At 44.4% G+C, this 18,734-nt stretch overlaps 2 protein-coding genes across 4 annotated transcripts in view; both read right to left on the bottom strand.

The window, feature by feature from the left end:
• LOC147606308 (Transducin/WD40 repeat-like superfamily protein) overlaps positions 1–15,436 on the bottom strand; it is an 88,072-nt gene extending 72,636 nt beyond the window's left edge. For all 3 annotated transcript variants that reach the window (XR_015264959.1, XM_086791903.1, XM_086791904.1), the window contains exons 1-3: positions 15,164–15,436; positions 14,981–15,077; positions 14,850–14,899 (exon numbers count right to left, since the gene is read on the bottom strand). Coding sequence is in view for 2 of the 3 variants with exons in the window: in XM_086791903.1 (XP_086648029.1) it covers positions 14,850–14,899; positions 14,981–15,077; positions 15,164–15,237 (221 nt within the window). In the remaining variant the exon portion in view is untranslated. The remainder of the gene's footprint in view (positions 1–14,849; positions 14,900–14,980; positions 15,078–15,163) is intronic.
• A 201-nt stretch (positions 15,437–15,637) lies between these two features.
• LOC147606309 (uncharacterized) lies at positions 15,638–17,634 on the bottom strand. The gene is made up of 3 exons (XM_086791825.1): positions 16,737–17,634; positions 16,052–16,242; positions 15,638–15,736 (listed from the first exon to the last, which is right to left on the bottom strand). The coding sequence occupies exons 1-3, from the start codon at positions 17,632–17,634 to the stop codon at positions 15,638–15,640; spliced, it is 1,188 nt and encodes a 395-aa protein (XP_086647951.1).
• Between the last annotated feature and the right edge of the window lie 1,100 nt (positions 17,635–18,734).

The raw sequence follows: 18,734 nt of genomic DNA on the forward strand, positions 1-18,734 counted from the left end.
AAAATGGGAAAAAATAGGGGAAAAATACAGAGAGTGGGGAAAAATGGGAAAACACCTCATAAGGGCGGGCACACCCACAACAAAGGCCCTGGTGTATAAAACTAGACAGGAGATGACTTCTAACATAATCCACCACAACTTCTAGTCATGCGATAACCCAAGAGTAGCTACGAGAATTGCCACCTCCAACATAAACATGGTATGCCAAGCTAGGTTTATTTTCGCTATTCTTGAGTTCTTCTTCTTCTCTCTCACGTTTTTTGAGCGAGGCTAGATAGAGAGACCTTGCTTGCCTTGCATAGAGATCTTCCATTTGGTATCAAAGCCTAGCCCTTGATTCTTGGCTATGGGAGAAAGCTTTGCAACAGATTAGAGCCTCTTTTGAGATTGCAAAAGGAGAAGGAATCGTCATCGTTGTGCTGCAGTTTTCGTCCATCAATGCAGCACCCATATAAGTACACAGTTGAGCTAGCAGATGGCAAAGGAACAGAGGTTTGGGATCAAGCCTACACCCATATAAGTACACAGTTGAGCTAGCAAATGGCAAAGGAACAGAGGTTTGGGATCAATAGGTTGTAGGCTTGGTCTCACCATTCAATCTTACTTTGAGAAGCTCAACTTTGATATTACTTGACTAGCACGTTTTAATGTTGTGCTAGTGAAAGAATGGCATGCACGAAAGAAGCCTCTTATCAACTTTGCAACATGTCTATCAATTTATGCATGAGGAGAGGACACATCACATAAAAGGTGAGCCAGATCTACCCAAGAATGCATTAATTATTGCTACACAAATGCTAAGAATATCTTGGAAGTCTCTCTTTTTAGGTTGGGTTCAAAAAGTTCCAAGTGTTATAGACACGCATGAAAGTGAAACTCCAACTTGTAATGCCATTTGGGCTTACTAATGTGCCAGCCACATAAATGATGTTAATGAATGATGTCTCTAGGCCATTCATGGATAAATTTGTGGTGGATTTTATTGATGACATTTTGGTTTATAGTAAATCTTTACTAGAGCACGAACCACACTTGTTTACAGTATTTGACGTGCTCACGGAAAATGTGTTGTATGCCAATAAACAAGACTTTCCTATGTCAAGAGGAAGTTGAGTACTTGGGACACATTATATCAACGCTAGGTGTAAAGATGGATCCGAGGAAAGTAGTAGTGATCTTGGCATGGCCTGTTCCACAAGATATTACCGCGCTCAGATCTTTCTTAGGACTATATGGTTCTTATATAAAGTTTATTATTTTCTATTCTGAAATAGAAGCGCCATTAACTGACTTGTTTCAAGCAGCTATTGTTTATATCTGGACCAACATTCAATAGCAAAGTTTTGATAAGCTAAAGCAAGCCGTTGCAACTACACCTGTGTTGAAGATCATGGATCCATCATTACCTTTTGTCGTTGAGACAAATACTAGTAGCATTGCCATAGGAGCTGTGTTGAGCCAAGAAGACTAATCTGTGGCTTTTAAAAGTAAGAAACTCAGTAGTTCGCAACGCAAGTGGCCCACACATGAGCTTGAATTGTATGCAGTTATACAAGCACTAAAGGTGTAGAGGCATTACTTGTATGGAGCTGAGTTTAAAGTCTACACGGATCATGATACACTAAAGTATTTTTGTAACCAATCGGATGAAAGAGACAGTCAGGCAAGATGGACCGAATTGATGCAAGAATTTCAAATGGAAATCTTGTAGACGAGGAAAAGAAAATGATGTTGCCGATGCATTATCTTGTATAATGTATCAGATGAGTTTCAGTATAGTCGAGAATGAGATCATTCATAGAATATGTGAAGCTCAAAAGACGGATCCATATGTTCAATCGTTATGGAAAAAGGCTAGCCAAGTAGATGAGGAATCAGCTCCGTCTGATTTATTATCTGGTAATCATAGATTTACCATTGAGAATAGAATTCTCAAGAGGAATGGCAAGGTATGCGTTTCAGACTCAGATGATTTGAGGATATTAGTGACTTGAGAATGTCACAATAGTCTATGTGCTAGACACCCGAGAATCAAGAAAACAATTGAGCCCATTAGACATTTCTACTGGTGTCCACAATTAAAGAAACATGTTAATCATTATGTGACACATTGTTTACAGTGTCAAGTTACTAAATTCGAGCGTGTGAAGTCGTCCTGTTCCAGAGAGAAAATGGCAGAGTATTTCAATGGATTTCATTGTGGGTTTACCTAGAACCAAGAAAGGTTATATTGCTATCTTTGTCATTGTGGATAGATTATTTAAGATGGCACATTTTATTCCTACTACGAACAAGATTGAAGCTCTGCAAGTAGCGGAATTATTTATTGCCAATGTGTTCAAATTACATGGCTTGCCAGAATCCATTGTGTTAGATAGAGATCCGCGGTTTACAGGTACTTTTTGGCAGCATGTTTTTAGTAAACTTGGCACGCAACACTATATGAGTAGCAGTGAACATCCACAAACTGATGATCAGACTAAGAGAGTCAACCAAGTCTTGGAGGATATGTTAAGAGCTTATGTCGGAGAACAACAAAGCGATTGGGAAAAGTATTTGCCTTTATTGGAGTTTGCGCATAATTCCCGCAAGCATTCCACTACAAACTTTTCTTTGTTTGAATTGAATTATGGGTATAATCCATTGATGCCAAGTACAATTGGATTACCTCAGAAGACGCCCACTGTAGTTGAATTTCAATCTCAGATGCAATTAAATTTAGCTAGAGCTCGAGATTATATCCGTCGAGCTACGGATCGAGCGATTAAGTATGCTAATCTTAACAGGATAGCTCGTTCTTTTTAAAAAAGGGAGAAAGTGTTTCTACTTGTTCCTCGGAGAACGGAGACGCTTTGTGTGGGTAAATCTACTAAGTTGTCGCCTAGATATTGTGGGCCGTAGACGATTTTGAAACGAGTCGAAGATGTGGCTTATAAGTTAGACTTACCACAAGATTGTCGTGTCCACCCAATAGTTCATGTGAGTCGATTGAAGCATTATCTTCACGACGGTGATAATTTAGTTGATGGTATGATTGCTTTGCAAGAACCTCATGAAGAAGATTATAAACTAGAACAAATCTTAGAATGAAGAGAAAGACGATTGCGAAATCGTACTCTTCGCGAGTTCCTTGTAAAATGGAAAGGACATCCTCCTAGGGAAACAGAATTTCAGTTTCGAAAGCGTTATCCTCAATTTATAATCGAGAACGATGATTCCTAAACGGGGGAAAGAATGTTAAGACCCTTACACATGGCGACACGTGGCAATGTGAGACGTGTACATTGTTACATGGGACTTACACGCCAGTAATGCGTGGGACACGCGGACGTTGCATTGGTAAACCAATGGCGGCATACTATTGCACATCATTGCTTATAATAATAAGTGTAAACGGTAACGTTCCTGCGTGATGGTTGTAGGCTATGGTGTGTAGCATGGGGGTCCCATCGGGGACACAAGGTGTTGCATGCACAGAAGCCTTGCTGTGCTGATCCACAGCCCTAAGCATACTTAAGAACATTGATGCTAATTAACTTGATATTAAGACACAAAAGAGAGAAGAGGAGAGAGTTTAGGTGTCAAGTTTTCTATATTATTATGGTACAAAAAGGTAACTGATGCTTGTACATGATGTAGCCCTATGGTCAGCCCCATAGGGGTGACCTGGGCCCTTTCCTACATGATTCTAATAATGATTATGAACTGACTGCTTTGCTGATTTTATGAGTTATGCTTATATATGGGTGTAGGATAGCAATCGGCCAGCAGTAAAGCTGTTGGCCTGCTGAACAGTCCCAAAAAATGCTAAACTAACATATAATGCTAGTCAAGTAACATATAATGCTAGACAGGTAAACATAAAATGTTGGATCTCGATAAAATGCTGGCCGACTGGTCTTGGCTGCTTTCTGATGCTGACCGACTGATGATAGGAGGTGTCCACATGCTGCCGACTATGCCCAGATGCTCCTGATGATGATGGTCCTGATGATGATGACTCTGATGCTGATGTTAATGCTTCTTCTAATGATGGTGACCTAAATGCTTATCTTATCTGTTGCACTAATCAAGGATTAAGTCGAAGATTAGCCATGGCACGGGCGTGCATGTGACACGAGGCGTGTGAGTATGGTGTATGGCCGAGAAGGTACACACTGGACGCCCAGGGTAACTGGTATATATAATGGTTGGGTGGTTAAACGTGGTATACCAAGCTAGGTTTATTTTTGCTATTCTTGAGTTCTTTTCTCACGTTTTTTGCATGAGGCTAGATACAAAGACCTTGCCTGCCTTGCCTGGAGATCTTACACCGTTATACTTAAGTCCAAGAAGTCATGGGTATTAACCTTGCATCAAGAAGTGCAAGGTATCGCTTGTACTCCACATGTCATCATTGGTCTCATCATAGAGTGCAGCAACACAGGCTACCACCTGTGTTCGAAGCTCTACCTCCCGTACCTACATTTCATATAACACACGAGAATATTGTGTTAACTCCTTAGGAGAGATAACCGAAGCATGAATCTAGGAAGGGTGCTCAGTTATGACTAGCGAAGGAGAGGGAGGGGAATTGGGTGTCCAAGCTTCTTGAAGAGGTATCCGTTTCTCCAAGACCTGTATAGAGGTCGTGCATTTCTCCATCTCTTCTCCTTGTTGTGCTATGACGCGCATAAATTCTTGGAACACATGGCGTTCATGTCATCAGTGATGACCTGGCTTCTGGAAGCAATCACTGTCAAGGAAACAGCTTCTGCTGGAATCTCGTGCTCTCTCGTCGTCGTCGAAATTCACCATAGTGGGAGTGCTCAAAATTTTGTCTGACCGCAATAAAACCATCCACTATGTGTGTGGGAGACATTCCCGGCCACTTACTGAGGCTACAAACCAACCATCCTTCGAGGGACAGGAATCACACCGAAATGGGTGTGCAACCGGTGTCTGAAAACCAACCACACAAGCGAAAAAAAATATTGGCTAAATCTCTTTACCAAAAGGTAAAGCTCTGATACCACTATAACATGCGGAAGCTTACAAACAAGACTATACTTCAAATAACGAATATTCAACACCTTGGTTCCAAACATTTGCACAATGTAGTGAAAATAAGAGTGTGTGTGTGTGTGTGTGTGTGTGTGTGTGTGTGTGTGTGTGTGAGAGAGAGAGAGAGAGAGAGAGAAGAGACAATAAGGCACAGTACACCCGATTGGGTCCCAAATACCCTTTGCAGGGCCCCCACCAAGGATGGTGTACTTGCTTTATTGAATGATAAGAAAAAGACTCAGCTATGTAGATCTTCTCTTGGTTGTAGACTTTCAGCTTGTAGATGATCTGATTCTTGACCTTCAATCTTCCTCGAGCTGTCTTGGTGCTCGAATACCTTTAGCACGTGAATTATGAGATGCTAAAAGACTTCCTAGACTATGCTTTATATAGTCCCTTCATGTGTTGTCGGTGGATGCATTCAAGCTGTCCTCCTGCTAATAAATACTCCACGACCTGAATATATAGCTAGATGAATCCAAGAACATGCCCAAATTCACCATATAAGAAAGTGCAATAACCACAACAAAACCATCAACTCCATCATGCATAGTATGGACTAGATACTACGATATCCCCACTAACGTCATCAATGCCCAATAGTGGGTACAGAACTTGGTATCAATATATGCTCCCACACACACATACAACCCCCCCCCTCCGCGGCGCCCCCCCTACACGCACACACATAAGAGCATACATCCATACAAAGGTCTGTGTACTGAGTTTCTGTCAAAGCTCTGAAGATGCAAGGCAAACTCAACCATAATGAAGCCTAGCACTAAGGGATCATAACAAATAGAAAAAATTATTACAACAAAAAGGTAGTTGATAGGACATATGCACCACTAAAGATAGAAAAAATTAACACAATATCAATTGGCCGCAACTTGGACTAAAACTTCACAATGTGAAATTTGCATGTTCGCTAATACAGCATAAAGATATACCTAGATGAATCCAAGAACATGCCCAAATGCCCCTTATAAGAAAGTGCAATTTAAACCCTCATGGCAGTAATCCACAAGACAATAAACCATCATGCATAGTATGGACTAGATACTCCACAACCTGAATATCATGCTTATAATATGCACCTCTTTGCTCTATTGCCGCCTACCAATCTGGCTGCACATGGACTAGCAAACCATCAACTGCCCATTGGGCTGGCCAACTGGCTGCTCATCTAGTGGGGCTAGCCGATTGGTTGGCCAAGCCACAAGGGCAGGCCGCCTTGCTACCCAAGCCCTTCTAGGCGTGGCCGACAACATGCCCAACCATGTTGGCTGTTGGGCTTTGGCCATGGGCCTCCTTGGCCCTAGGGTGGCCTACAAGGCCTCTACCACTTGCACTCCATGTTGGTACTCTGACTTAAGTTGGGCAGATGGGCAATGCCCACTTGTATACATACAACTTTTGATAATGTGAATAGGGGGGATTCAATCATTCCTCAAGTGTAAAGCTTTCTTCTTCGCTTGAGCTCTTACCTTCTTACTCGCTTGATTGTGGGATGCATGCTTGTACGGCCGCCCCACCCAACCACGCTTCATACTCGCCTCCCACACCTTGCCACCTTTCCTACTCGCCCCACCTATACCTTTCTTATTCACCCTGCCAACTTTCCTACTAACCCACCTATAACTTTTCGTACTCGCCTCTACTACTCGCCCACCCTGCCAGCTTTCCTACTCACCCCACCTACAACTTTTCATACTCCCCTCTGCTGCTTGCCATATTTCATGCTCGCCCTCCTCTCTTCTTCAGCTTTGGGGCACACTTTTCATACTCATTTCCCAATTCACCATTCACATTAATCCGAATCTCCTACTCACCTCCTTACACCTGACGACTTCACATTCGGCTCCCATGCTCTTCACATCCAGCCCGTCTCGAGACAGAGACAAGGTGGAGGAGGTGGGAGCCATGGTGGGGTGATTCGGACAGCTAGATGATGGTAGTGATGTCAGAATATGCAGCGGAAATGATAACCAAACTTGGGTAGACAAGAGCAAGTAGAATGCAGAAAATAGACAGCACAAGAAACACAGAGAGATAGGTGTGTAAACTCTTCTCTATACACAAGATCCCGCAGAAAACTGAATGAGGAAGTGGTGGGGGCATGGGGCCTATTTATATGCCCCTATGAGAGCAGTCGGCCAGCACTGAAGGGGCTCCACGACTGTATGAGCAATCGGCCAGCAATAAAAAGCTCCACGATTGCATACATCCAATCGGCCAGCAGTCCAGAAGCCCACGAATGATGTGTGGGCAGTCGGCCAGCCACAAGACTGCAGATGGGACAGTCGGCCAGCCCTGAAGTGCTCCTGCCAACCTCTGGCATCCCTCCCCACCACTGGAAAAAATGGAAAAAAATAGGGAAAAATACGGGGAGTGAGGAAAAATGATAAAACACCTTTGCGGGCACACCCACAACAGAGGCCCTCGTGTATAAATATAGACAGGAGATGACTTCTAACACCCCCTCTCAACTCCTGGCTGTAAAACCAACCCAAGGGAGCTAGAGTGCCGCTTGAGCGTAGCCTGAGGTAGAGACTTCGTGAAGAGGTCCGCCACATTGTCCTCCGTCGAACAATAAAGAAGCAAGATGTCACCAGCCAAGATCTTCTCACGTACAAAGTGATACTGTATCTCTATATGCTTGGTCCGGGCATGGAAGACCGGGTTCCGAGCAATAGCTATACAACTCTGGTTATCGCACTGGATGACTGTGGGCTCCTTCTGTGGAAACCCAATCTCGCCTAGCAGCCTCCGCAGCCACACAACCTCACAAGCAGCACCACAAGCAACCCGGTACTCTGCCTCTGTCGAAGAAAGGGCAATAGTTGGCTGCCTCTTGCTGCTCCAAGAAACTGCTCCTGAGCTGAGGGTAAAACTATAAACTGAAGTAGATCTCCTCGTGTCCAAAACTCCTCCCCAATCTGAGTCACTCCAACCTTGGAGCCTGACTCCATTCCCTCCTGTGTAAAAGAGTCCCAGATCCTTCGTACTCTGCAGATACCGCAAGATCCGCAATCCTGCGTCCCAATGAGTCTTCAATGGCGTCTGCATAAAAGAGCTCAACAGCCCCATGGAGAAGCTCGAGTCCAATCTGGTGTTCAGCAACCAGATCAATGAACAATTCAACTTCCGGTATTGCGAGGCATCAACTGGCTCACAAGGATCAGTAACGGTTAACTTTGTGTTCGGGTCCATCGGCGAAGTAATAGGCTTGCAGTTCTCCATCCCAAAGGCCTCAAGCAACTCATGAACATACCGCTGCTGAGAGACGAACAACCCCCTCTGGGTCTGCCAGATCTCCAATCCCAAAAAGAAGTGGAGTAAGCCTAAGTCAGTCATCTCAAACTCCTGTGACAAGGCAACCTTCGTCACTCTAATGTGCTCCACATGACCGCCGGTGAGAATGAGATCATCCACATAAAGGATGATAAGCGTGACCATGCCGCGTTCCCGAAAGAGATACAGGTTCGGATCTGCAACCGATCTTTGAAATCCAGTTCGAATAAAGAAGAAATCAATCTTCTGATTCCAAGCCCTGGGAGCCTGCTTAAGACCATACAAGGCCTTACGTAACCTCTAAACCATCCCTTCAGATCCTGGAACAATAAAGCCTGGAGGCTGCTCAACGTACACCTCCTCCTGCAGGTCACCATTAAGGAACGCAGATTTTACATCCATTTGATACACGGGTCACCTCTGAGAAGAAGCAAGGGCAAGAACGGTCCAAATCGTGGACATCCGCGCTGTCGGTGCAAAGGTATCCTCGTAGTCGATGCTTGGCCGCTGAGCATAACCTTTAGCCACAAGTCTGGCTTTGTGTTTGTCCACCGACCCATCAGACGCATATTTGGTCTTAAAGACCCATTTGACACCAATGACTGACCGCTTCGACGGCCTCGGTACCAACTCCCAAGTGTGGTTCTTCTCGATAGCATCAAGTTCCACCTGCATGGCTTTCCTCCAAGTATCTTGTGAAAGGGCTTCCTTTACGGAAGTGGGCTCTTTGTCCCGCATGATACGAGACATCAAAGCATAGTTCACCTGAAGAAGCTCCGCTGTGTTGCTTTTATCTCGGACTCTATGTGATCTTCGAGGGCCGTCCTCTGTGGTCCACTCAGAGGGTAGCTCCGTGACACCTGACTCCCGAAGGGTGTCTAATAACCACCTAGGTACTCGAACAGATCGTGGAGCCTCCTGTGATCGCGGGGGCTCTACTCCAGTTGCAGGCTCAATCTCCTGTGATGACTGAGGTTGATCAACTGGAATGATGGTCTGGGAATCATCATTAGACTCCTCTGGATCTCCAAGAAGTGGCGGCTCCTCGACAGTGGATACTGGAACATGCTCGTCAAAGACCACATCCCGACTGACAACAATCTCGTTCCTGTCTGGATCATACAACCTGTATCCCTTGGAAAGAGAGTTATACCCAATACAAGCTTGCGGGACGGAGTCAAGCTTCCCCCTCTGCTTCTTCGGAATATGTACATACGCGTCACTCCCAAAGACACGGAAGTGCGAGACATCAGGTTTCCTGCCAAAGTATGCCTCAAATGGAGTCATATGGGGTACTGAAGTCGTCGGAGATCGGTTGAGGGTATGGACAGCCGTTGCCATAGCCTCTCCCCAAAGTGGACGAGGAAGATCACGATGCTCCAGCATGGTCCTCGCCATCTCCACCATAGTCCTGTTCTTGCGTTCAACAACTCCATTCTCCGAAGGCGATCCTGTATTGGCCAGTTCCCTTTTGATGCCATGATCTGCACAAAATCTGAGAAATACAGTCGAGGAGAATTCACCTCCTTTATCAGCCCTGAGAGTCTTGACCTGAAATCCAAACTCTTTCTCCACCATCACGTGCCAATCCTTGAACCGAGCAAAAGCTTGGTCCTTCTGGGAAAGAAAGTAGACCCACGTGAATCTGGTACAATCATCAAAAAGCAGCATAAAGTAGAGAGATCCTCCCAAAGATGGTGTCTGCTGAGGTCCACACAAGTCAGTGTGAATCAACTCCAATGGTTTCTAAGCCCGCCTGGAAGCCTACTTCGGAAAGGATTCCCTGTGCTGCTTACCACGTATGCAAGAACTGCAGCGCCCTTGCCTACTACCAACATCTGGCAAGCCAACCACCATCTGGTCTCGAAAAGCTCGCCTCAATGCATCCACATTTAAGTGGCCAAAACGAAAGTGCCACAAATCTCCAACCTGAGAACCTGTCAATGAGGAGAGTGCAGAGAGCTTGTAGATACCATTCTCCACACCGCCTTCCCAAACAACCTGGCCAGTCTCACGGTCCCTTAGAGCAACTGAATGCTCCTCAAATTCCACCCGGAAGCCAGTCTTGCATACTTCATGCACTGACAGAAGATGAAAACCCAGAGCAGGGACATAATGAACACGGGAAGCATGCTTGCCCCCCTTGTCGTTGGGAATAATCTCCATCCGGCCCTCACTATGTATCAGAATAGTGGAGTTGTCGCCAATAAAGATGCGACCTGACTGCCGTTTCAGATCCAAAAAGAAGTCACGGGATGGAGTCATGTGCCTGGAAGCACCACTGTTGAGAATCCATTCCTGGGTATCCTTCGCGGTGAAGCCAACTGCCTCCTTGCTCGAAGATGATGAAGCATCGGAGTCCACCATCTCTAAGTGCACAAATGCCGGAGTCTTCGCAGCTGAGGCTAATGAATCAACACTCTTCCCTGTCCGCTTAGGGCACTTCCTCCAGTAGTGGCCTTTCTCGCCACAATCATTACAAGATCTTTCGGCCTTCAGTTTCTCTCGTTCTAACTCAAGCTTCTTCTCAGAAGACTTCTCCGGTGAAGCCTTCCCTTTGCCCTTGTTGTTATTCCGGTCTTTCGACCGTTGGCCAATTAAGATCTCCGAACCTCCGCTATGAGGAGGATTCGTAAAACGTTCCTCCTGGTCCAAGACCATTGGCACAAGCTCCTCCCAGGTAATGGTGATGAGCCTGCCACTCGTAATCAACGAGGAATAGAAAGCAGAATACTGAGCAGGCAAGTGGGACAGCAAAGTGATAGCCATGTCTTCAGATGATATCTCTTTCCCAGCTTGTAGGACTTCCTGCTGAAGGACCTGCAGCTTGTTAATGTGTTCCCGCATCGTCGAAGACTTTGCAGGATTCATAACCCGCATCTACACTTCCAAGGAGATCCGTTTCATGGGTGATACCCTGTTATACAAAGAAGCCAAGTGCTCCCATATGCCTCTCGCCAGCGTCATGTGCTTCACATGATTGATCACTTGTGGTGTGCACTTGAGGAAAATAAATGACCGGACCCTGGCGTTGACACGATCCCACATGTGTGCCTGTGCCTAGCGGTCCTTCCTCGTCGACAGTAACTCCCCTTCCTCTGCTTCCGGCCGTGGAACTCCAATGATGATAAAATCAGCAAGGTCATATTACTCCGCACCGACTCCATCATGACCTTCTAGATGCCGTAATTGAACCCGTCCAACCTGACGATCCACTGGGAATATGGGGAGAGTCGGAATCTTCACGTGCTTCTCAACCATCTCTTGTAAATCTGCCATCGCGGGAAGTAACCTGAAAGGGTGGGCGGATGGGAAAAAAAAAATCTATAAAACCTGCAAGTGGCTGTCCAGCCCCTTTGGCCCGCCTTTCTCTTGCACCTTCTCTTCCCGTACAGTCCAAAACAGTCCACCAATCAGCAACCTAACGCTCCCCCTCTTGCTCAGAAAAACTCCCAAGATTTATCTCGAGCCTAGGGCTCTGATACCATGTTAGAATATGCAGCGGAAATGATAACCAAACTTGGGTAGACAAGAGCAAGTAGAATGCAGAAAATAGACAACACAAGAAACACAGAGAGATAGGTGTGTAAACTCTTCTCTATACACAAGATCCCGCAGAAAACTGAATGAGGAAGTGGTGGGGACATGGGGCCTATTTATATGCCCCTATGAGAGCAATCGGCCAGCACTGAAGGGGCTCCACAACTGTATGAGCAGTCGGCCAGCAACAAAAAGCTCCACGACTGCATGCATCCACTCGGCCAGCAGTCCAGAAGCCCACGAATGATGTGTGGGCAGTCGGCCAGCCACAGGACTGCAGATGGGACAGTCGGCCAACCCTGAAGTGCTCCTGCCAACCTCTGGCATCCCTCCCCACCACTGGAAAAAATGGGAAAAAATGGGGAAAAATACGGGGAGTGAGGAAAAATGATAAAACACCTTATAAAGGGCGGGCACACCCACAACAGAGGCCCTCGTGTATAAATATAGACAGGAGATGACTTCTAACAAGTGATGCAAAAGAGTTGGCTTCTTGCCGAACGGGTAGAATCGGATGTTGATGGTGATGTTGATCGTGGAGGTTGATGACAAGAGTGAATGCGCAGGAGGAGGCAAGGACAGAAGGCGAGGGTCAATGCCGATGTTGATGACAAGGGGAAATTCACCCAAAGAGGCGAGTGGTTGGCGGATGTTGATGGCAATGGTGAATGCACACAATGATGAACGCGCAAAAGGGGACGGAGGCATTGGCACATGCTAAAGGTGATGGTGATGGTGATGGCTGTTACGTCCACACTAGGCACCTAGCCTAGGGTGGGTTAATCCCAGGTTAGAGGGGTGTGTGGCTAGGGGACAGCTTCACACCAAGTGAAGGAAGGCTTTAGAAAGGAGGCATAGTTATTAAAAAAAAACTATAGGAAAGCACTTATAATAAAAGCACGGCTAAGTTTGGCATAGTTCTAAGACACGATCGTCGAGTCTAACTCGTAGCCTAAGGCCCAACAAGATTGCTCACCTGCAACAAGGACACGTGCAGGGTGTGGCTTGATGGTATGGGACGCCAAATCTTACCGCGAGGGAGTTCTGCCTAGGGTGTAACTATGGCCTCCAGCTTGGGGGCGACTCTTCCATTAAGGTGTGCCAGAAAGTTATCCATGAGGACAAACGGGACAGACAACAAAGCGCCCAAGGCCATCGAGTGTGGACAACTACATGTGCATTTAGGGATTTGGACCAGATCAACCAAAAGGAAGCCCATGTGCGTGTCTGGGGACTATGGATATAGGTGCCCCAAACGCAAGTCCTGTTGCCTATATCCAGCCTACTGCAGCTAAAAGACATGTCCACATTCCCTTTGTTGTTGCCTGTCATGTACAACCTCTTGCCACAGTTGTACACTTCTTTGCATCTCAGCTTCCGTTCTTTCTCGCAGCCTCTTCACATGGTCATTGACATTGTTCTTCAGCTTCATTCTAAAGCCTTTCTTCTTTCTCTTGTTAAAAGGCCAACTGTGCCAGACAGTCTTGATGTTCTCTCTACAAATTTTTTTCCCCAGAAAACAGAGTTCTATTAACCATGAAAACGTATACAAAAGAGACATTTCAAACCAAACAAGGGGGCTCAACCAATCAGGTGCCTTGTGCTGCCAACAAGGTCCCATATGAGTGGCAGTGAAAAAGGTGCCATAATCCCACCCTCTCATAAGCTGGCCGCATTTCTCTCCGCAGTCCTTGCAGATCCCTGGATTCTAGCCCAAGTGGCCATGAGGGTGTGGATGATATCACTCCAAATCCTGCAAATGCACCATCACTCATAAACCAAAGTACCCTCGATGGCCTCACTTCTCTCTCCAATTTACCCTTGCATTCTTTCGTTTCAGACTCTTGTTTGGCTTCACAGTCCTTCAGTTCAGCCTCTCATCTTGCCTCATAGTCCTTCCATTCAACCTCTTGGCCTTGCAGTCCTTCCAATCAGCCTTCCTTTCTCTATGTTTTTTCTCAATACACTGCTTCAACATCTGCACCTGAGGGGCCATCACAGCTTGCATCATCTACACCTGCTGCAGTAGAAGCGTTGGTGATTTGTGTTGATTGCTGTTGTTCAGGTTGAGTCTGATTCTCTCAAGACTGGCCTTCTATCCCATGGCTGCTCTAAAAAAACTCGTTCACAAACCCTCCACCTACCAAGGATCTTCAAGAAGATGGATCATTGGGGTGTGGTATTCCCTGCAAGATTTGGAGCAGCCCTTCACTCTCTCCATGGCCCCTTATCAACAAAAGGCACTTATATCATTTAGAACTTGGGTAATTATCCATCAGTCCACCGTCCATGTGAGTGAACTGTCGAGGCAGGAAAACTCTCCTCTTGGAACCATGCATTATGCCATCAAGAGGCAAATCTACACCTAACGCAGGCAGAAGTTGAAAGCATGTATCAAAGTCCCTTAGACTAGCATCTCCATAATGAAACTGATTTGGTGTAATGTCCTTGAAAGTAATGAAGCATGTATCAAAGTCCGTTAGACTAGCATCTCCATAATGAAACTGATTTGGTGTAATGTCCTTGAAAGTAATGAAGCAATGGAAACTAATGCGCTAGTAAAAAAATTTCAAGCGTCAAGTTTTGGCATTCAAACTAATTCCTTTCCTTAAAAGACATCACCAAAACTAACTCATTGACATAATTGTAGACAATGACCTATGTATAGGTGAAGGGAGCACAAAACGCCTTTCAGATTGAGTAGGATGATTTAGGAATGCACTAAAGCCTTGCTCAGAAGTGGAAAGTGGCATGCCCTGCAGCAAGACAAGCATGTCGGCTCCGCATCAAAATCAAGTTCATGGACTACTGGCTATAAATAAAAATGCAGGGTCCAAAGAGGCGGTGTTCACAACCCTGTTACTACAACAACCCTAAACCCTTTCTACGCGCATGGGGAAGGGCTTTAAACAAGGGGATTTAAGCAAAATGATGTGAATATTTCAAATGCTACATGTAGATGGGGGTTTTACTTCATTGTCAGTTGTTGAATGGTTGGCTCCACTTGAGAGAATCTCCCTATCTGCAATAAATGGAAAAACATACAAATCAGCTGGTTGCATCCAGAATTATTAAACATTGTCACAATGATGAATCGACATGCCTCCGAGAAGGACCGCAGCATGGTGTGGAGAAGAGCTTGCTGGTGTGAAGAGTCTATCCTCCCCCGCACTTGAGCAAGAGCATGCCTCCACGTGTAACTGCTCCAGAAATCGCACTCAGAACCACATGTACGAGAACTTGGGAAACGAATGCATTCAACGACACGACGGGGTCGCGTTTCTACCTGCGCTCATCGTTGCTACTTGCTAGAGGGCGGGCTTCTGCAGCGCTACATTCTCGAATGACGAATCGCTCCATGCATAACCTGTGAGAAGCTATAACCCAGCCGCTATGCCGTCTGCGATCGCTTTTGGCGGGAACTGAAATGAGGATGATCGCCAATGTTCGGGAAATTTTATAAATTGAGCTATGTTGAAATCCTCCTCTCTAATGAGTGAACCGGTTTCGAAAAAAATGAGCAATTCATATCCTCTTCATATCTACACGAGCCTGCCAAAGACCTTCTTGGATAAATTTGAACAAGTTTTACATACTACAAATTTATACTTTGCTAGAAAACAAGTAGCAAGTTTTGCTAACCAAACTAATTGGAGACTAGTAGTTGGAAAATGCTTCTCTTGAGAGCAATAACAAACCCAAAACATGAAACTTTAAAAAAATAGCTTTAAGTGGTGTAAATGTTTCAAGAATCATACCTTTAAACTTGAGTCACATTTGGAATCAACATAAGTTTAAAGCATCCACCCAATCCTCTAAAATCTTGAACATCGAATGCTTCTATAATTGCACGAAATATCTGTAATAAACAAGCAAATAGATATCTATTCATGATAATTTCATATCAAATGAGTAAAGTTAAAAAGTAGCATGCAAGGTAATCACCTCCAAAAGCATGTCTCGTAAACAAAGAAATTTCATCTCCAACCTAAGAGAGAGTAGGGGATTTGAACCCCTTCGCCATTTTACATGGCTACACCATGCTCCCTTGGGAAAAAGAGGAGTAGTCTATCTACTCCTCTTTTTCTCTCTTCATAAAAGTGTTAGTCATGGATAATAATTGTTTCAAAAAACAATAAAAGAAATCACTATTGAACAATAAGTGAACAAATACCTTCTGAACTAAAAAGATGTCGAGATGAGCCTTTGCACTCCAAATCTCAATGCATTCTAGAAGCTCTTCCTCACACAATTTTTTTGGCCCTTCAATAGCAATCTTCATAAGAGCTTCAAGACTTTTAGTCTCAAGCCTATTTGGAAGGCGAGACTTGATCATGGTTCTCGCACTAAAGCCTCTTTCGCACACTGCAATGCTACAACATTGAACTAATGCAACTTGACATAGCGTTAGTAAATTGGGATATATCGCTCTCCATGAAGCATTGCTGGCTATTGAAGAAGCGACTTCTACTAGGCTATATCGGACAAAGTCTTTTGGAGCTTAATTTTTGAAAGTTCTAAACTCTTTTTTTAACTCATCACCATCAACCAATGCTTTAAATTCAAACATACCTAGTACATGATCCTTACCATAAAATGACACTAACTTCCTAACTTCTTCGATGCCATATGCTTTCAATGGTCGCTCCAAGAGTGGATGTTGTGCAGGAACAAGGATCTTCATGTTGCTGAGTATGGAATTATCTTCAAACCTTGTTTGCAAGTTGGCAATGATACAAGAAGAAAAAGAGGTTTGAAATTCTAAAGCTCTCTTTAAATCTTCACCAAAAATATCGCGTTTTATTGACTCATCAAAGAAAACATTACCATGAAGTGATTCACAAGAGAAAAGAGGTGACCTTTTTCGGATCCATATTCTGGCAAAATTTCGAAGCCTCCTACTCCATGTGTAAAAGCATTGCAGTCGGGTTGTGGTTCTTCCATGCAATATTGTTTGATGCGATCAATCTCGTTGTCAACTAGACCATTGATTGTGGTTACATCAACATGATCTTTTTGAAACATTTTACTTAAGGAAGCCAAACCTTTGAGTATATCCGCCAAGAAAAATAAGCAATAAATAAACTCAAACTCCGCAATGTCATTGTAGAGATGAGAGTTTTTCTCTATTACCTCGGCCAAGATAGCATCAAATGATCTACAAACAGATTTCAAAGCATTATATCGACTTAACCATCGAATATCATAAGTATGTTGTAACTTCAAAATGGAACAAGCCAAATCCTCTTGCAAATCACGTAGAGCTTCTTTGCGCTTAGAGCTCGCATTGTAAAAAGTAGCTAAACTATTGACAAGTTTATCTATCCTTTTACAAGTGTCATTACTCTTAGCTACATTAGAGACAGGAAGTGCAGTTCTATGTGCTACACAATGTATTGATGTAAGAAAAGGATTGACATTTTTCTTTAGAAGAGTTGAAAGTCCATTTTCCTTACCTGTCATAGCGGAGCATCCATCAGATCCAAAAGCAATTAGTTTGGATAGGTCCAACTTGCACTTCTTGAGTTCAGCAATCAAAGTGTCAAACAAACTTTTTGAAGTTCCATCACTCACGCGCACAATCCCATAGAAAGAGACTTTTGGTATGCACTCAGATTCTATGTAAGAAAAGTAGATAACCATATGGCAATGAGTGGCAATATCGGTGGATTCATCAACAAGCACCCCAAACCATGGACTCTTAGCAACTTTCTTTAAAGTATCATGCATCAAATAATTAGCAATACAATAGACCATTTACGCACAAGCTTTATCATCATTATACAAGCTTGTAGTGTATGGGACACCACAATCTTGCATGTGAGATATCAAGTGTGGAAAAAGTGCAAAGGATTCATTTCTCTTAGCATGAAATATGCAGATTTAAATAGTGTCAACAAAGCTTCATCTTTCAAGTGTTTCACTTTTTTAATGCTACTTTGTATGCTTTCCTTTCCCTTCATAAAACATGCTTGCATAGCAAGCCTATGGCAATCAGTAGTGCAATGAGCTTTGAGATTACTTACCTTGAAGTTGATTGATCCACTCAATGAATATGCACTGTGATGATGTGAATACTTTTTACAAAACTTACAATACAACCTTACCTCCTCCTTATTGTACTCAAACCACTTGAAGTCTTCCAACCACTCTGCTTGGAAAAGATCTCGTCGACCTTGTCTTCTTTCCTCCTCTACCCTTTCCTCAGGAGATAGAGTAGAGAGGTCTACTTTTTTTGCAATATGAGATGACATACATGCGAAAGTAATTTTTTCTTTATTACGTGGAGCTTTAGGATTACCTTGAACCCATTGAAGAAGGTTTCCTTGCCTCTTACTAGTCTTTACTTTCTTTTGCATGCTCACTTGTCCGAGCAACCCAAATGCAGGGACTTCACTTCTCAGACACACAAAGAACAAGTTAACAACGTCACTAAATCGTACCCCTCTCTCTCTCTCTCTCTCTCTCTCTCTCTCTCTCTCTCTCTCTCTCTCTCTCTCTCTCTCTCTCTCTCTCTCTCTCTCTCTCTCTCTCTCTCTCTCTCTCTCTCTCTCTTACAAGCATGCATCGGAACAAATGCCACAGAAAGACGTTAATGAATTCCTCAGCAGGAAGGAGATGGTGGTGCAGGCCATTTTCAACAATAGGCAACAGCAGACTCGCAGAGTTAAGCAGAGAGGCGGGCTGGAGCTACGATGGCCAGTGGCCCGATTGTGCTACGTGCAAGGCAGAAAACCAAAATGGTTTTCGGGCTGGAGGCTGGCCGCTGGAGCTACGATGCTATGAGCCTTGAAACAGTAAACTTTGAAAGTTGAGGGCTCAGGGAGGAACTGCATGCAGACTCGCAGAGTTAAGCA

Source organism: Cibotium barometz, chromosome 57 (assembly GCF_041138505.1).
Source record: "Cibotium barometz isolate CiBa-2024 chromosome 57, ASM4113850v1, whole genome shotgun sequence".
Classification (NCBI taxonomy): domain Eukaryota; kingdom Viridiplantae; phylum Streptophyta; class Polypodiopsida; order Cyatheales; family Cibotiaceae; genus Cibotium; species Cibotium barometz.

Bases quoted from the DNA above. Each gene is read 5' to 3' on its own strand.
- LOC147606309 (XM_086791825.1), bottom strand. From the start codon at position 17,634: ATGGTCTATTGTATTGCTAATTATTTGATGCATGATACTTTAAAGAAA. The intron at 16,243-16,736 runs GTCACCTCTTTT...GTAGCATTGCAG, and splicing joins AGAATATGGATCCGAAAAAG to TGTGCGAAAGAGGCTTTAGT. The intron at 15,737-16,051 runs GTATTTGTTCAC...TGTTTATTACAG, and splicing joins ACATCTTTTTAGTTCAGAAG to ATATTTCGTGCAATTATAGA.